This window comes from Alosa sapidissima, chromosome 15 (assembly GCF_018492685.1).
Source record: "Alosa sapidissima isolate fAloSap1 chromosome 15, fAloSap1.pri, whole genome shotgun sequence".
NCBI classification, from domain to species: domain Eukaryota; kingdom Metazoa; phylum Chordata; class Actinopteri; order Clupeiformes; family Clupeidae; genus Alosa; species Alosa sapidissima.
The window spans coordinates 12,153,645-12,156,879 of NC_055971.1; the positions used below are offsets into that span (position 1 = coordinate 12,153,645).

At 45.3% G+C, this 3,235-nt stretch overlaps 1 protein-coding gene across 1 annotated transcript in view; it reads left to right on the forward strand.

The window, feature by feature from the left end:
• Positions 1-3,235, forward strand: part of trip12 (thyroid hormone receptor interactor 12) — a 56,166-nt gene that overhangs the window by 51,789 nt on the left and 1,142 nt on the right. Inside the window, exons 31-36 of the mRNA XM_042064633.1 lie at positions 137-264; positions 492-643; positions 1,022-1,164; positions 1,558-1,714; positions 2,132-2,230; positions 3,075-3,189. Of these exons, the coding sequence (XP_041920567.1) occupies positions 137-264; positions 492-643; positions 1,022-1,164; positions 1,558-1,714; positions 2,132-2,230; positions 3,075-3,189 (794 nt within the window). The remainder of the gene's footprint in view (positions 1-136; positions 265-491; positions 644-1,021; positions 1,165-1,557; positions 1,715-2,131; positions 2,231-3,074; positions 3,190-3,235) is intronic.

Below are 3,235 nucleotides of genomic sequence, written 5' to 3' on the forward strand. Positions count from 1 at the left end.
ATGGTCTCACACATTGTTTTAAATGCTGTATTAAGTGCATTTATTCACTCGTATATGCAGAGGCAAGCATAAAGAAGTCGTGTGTGTGTGTGTGTGTGTGTGTGTGTGTGTGTGTTTGTGTCTGTCTGTGTCTCAGGTATAAACCAGTGAGGGAGGATGAGGATGGCACTAAGGACACAGTGGGAGGCAAGAGAGGAAGAGCACAGACAGCTCCCACCAAAACCTCCCCCCGCAATGCCAAGAAGCAGGACGAGCTGTGGCACGGTACACACACACACACACACACAAGCTATTGAATTTCATAAAGAATTTGTTACAGTGCCCTCTGGTGTGTGTAACAGGTATTGCACTGGTGTCAAGTCTGTTAGCCACATGTCCTGACTAAGCATATTTGTCCAGATTTTCTTCATTGCGGCCATTCTGATTTGAGAAACAAGGCATCCGATAATTACAACTGACTCTGCCGTGTGTGTGTGTGTGTGTGTGAGTAGATGGTGTTTGTCCCAGCATCACCAACCCCTTGGAGTCATACCTCATATCGGATCCTCCAGAGAACATCACCTTCGATGACCCCTCCCTGGAGGTCATCCTGCTGCTCCGTGTCCTCCACTCTATCAGCCGATACTGGTTCTACCTTTACGATGTGAGTGGACACAACACACACCCCAAATGCTTGCTCACAACACAGACCTTTAGTCGATACATACCGATACATGCATGCATACACACACACACACACACACATACCCACTCACACACACACACAATCCACATACCCCAAATGCTTGCTCACACACTCCTTAAGTCACACACACACACATACACACACAAATGTCATGCTCTTGCACTCCATCAGATGATGCTGGTTCTACCTGTACAATATGCGCCTACAGACATGTGCACACAACCCCAAATGAGGTGTGAGCGAACCAATAGCCCTCACTGTTATCAGTAATTATTCCTTGTTAATTCCTAAAAGTATGGCACCAGTAATGATATCTTTCCTTTTGTGTGTGTGCAGAATGGTGTGTGTAAGGAGATGGTGCCCACTAGTGAGTTCATTAACAGCAAGCTGACGGCCAAAGCCAACCGCCAGCTGCAGGACCCGTTGGTCATCATGACCGGCAACATCCCCACCTGGCTCACTGAACTCGGCAAAACCTGGTACGTGTGGGTGTGCGACTATCTCTTAGGTGGAGAGATTAATGGCTAACACAAACACAGTCTGGCCTCTCATACCAATCAAGACTTGGTGACGTGGTTGAATTGACCAACTGCTTGCTTCCACTAAATGTGTTTGGGTTGGGGGAGGTGTGACTCGTATCTGTGCGAGTTGTTGTGTGATGAATGGGAAATAACAAAAGATTGAATTAGTCAGTGGTCCGTTCAGTCAGGTACTCCGCAAGAGCATAATGGCAAACGTGTGTGAAGTCACTGACACCACACACACACACACACACACACACACACACACGCTCACTCTCTCATGCTAATGCTAAATAATGAGTCATTATAAATAGTCATGTTCATCTCCTCCTCTTCTCTCCTGTCCCACAGCCCGTTCTTCTTCCCGTTTGACACGCGGCAGATGCTGTTCTACGTGACTGCCTTCGACCGTGACCGCGCCATGCAGCGCCTGCTGGACACCAACCCCGAGATCAACCAGTCCGACTCCCAGGACAGCCGCGTCGCTCCGCGCCTTGACAGGAAGAAGGTACCACCTCACTTCCTCTACTCTAATTACTATTTTAGTCCTCTCTCTCATACTCTCTCTTTTGTATTATATCCTTACTGCATGCCTGAATATAAAACAAAATAACGAAAACTAATTGAGCTAAAATCAGTAGCATTCACTAAGCAGATCAGTGTGCATACTAAGTAACACAATAGAAGCTTTTTTTGCTGTTGTATTTTTTTTCTTTTCTTTTCTGTTCTTTTTTTCCCTATAATGGGTATATATGTATGTGCTGTGTGTTAATCGTTTCATGCCTGAGGAAGGGCAGTGGGGCCCGAAACGTTACATTACTTGTGGTGAATAAACCATTTCATCTATTGGAGCTCTTAGTGTGTGGATCTTCACTTACGTTCATCATGAGTTGTTCTTTTGACATCTCTTTTTTCCTCCCTCCAGCGGACGATAAACCGTGATGAGCTGTTGAAGCAGGCGGAGTCCCTGATGCAGGACCTGGGCAGCTCCAGAGCCATGCTGGAGATTCAGTACGAGAACGAGGTACGTTTGACCGCTGAGCTCCTCACACCTGTGGAGTGGTACTGGTCAGCTGGAGATGGAGGAATAAAGGAGAGTGCCTCCTCTAACCACCTCTAACAACCCAACACACGTAACATGCACTGTAGCACCCACCAACGTAATCACTTCCCACCAACGTAATGAGAACCTGCATGTTTTCTGCACATTGTTAATGTAATAATCCTGCCAACGTAATAATTTTCCACCAATGTAATAACTGTTGGCCTACTGCCGTACATAATGAAGCAGTTTCCCACCAACGTAATAATTGGAGTGGTATTTGTTCAGGTGGAGATGAAGGAATGCACCTTAACAACCTCTTAACAACTAACAGCCCAACACACCTAGCATGCACTTCCTTTCTACTTCCTGTCCTTCTCCCACTATCTCCTTTGACCACATTTTGCTTGAATGTTATACCTCTTTGTAAGTCACTTTGGATAAAAGTGTCGGCTAAATGAATAAATGCATGAATAAATGAATATCCTTCTTCATTCAGTAGTCTCCCACCCTGTTTGCCTTTCCAAAGTGACCCCTTTTAACATCTTTCCACATTTACTCTACTCTGTCTTTCTCTTCATTTCTTGTCATTTCTTTTCTCTTTCTCTTTTCTCACCTCGCACTATATCCTTTTCAGAACAATTTTATGTCCAGCAATGATATATTAGCATTACAGTAAATATACAGTCTGTTGCCAAAACTATTTGTTAAAGAGGGGAAAAACACAGCAGTTGGAATGTGATGTAGGAATGTAAGCAGTAATGTGAATATGACATGAGGTCATTTAAACGGCAGCAGTAATATTGATTCTGTTTGTGTGTCTCAGGTGGGCACTGGTCTGGGCCCCACGCTGGAGTTCTATGCTCTGGTGTCCCAGGAGCTGCAGAGAGCTGACCTGGGCCTGTGGAGAGGAGAGGAGGTCACACTCAGCAACCCGAAAGGTAACACACACCAATCTCACAAAGCCACAAAGATGTGTGAAATATA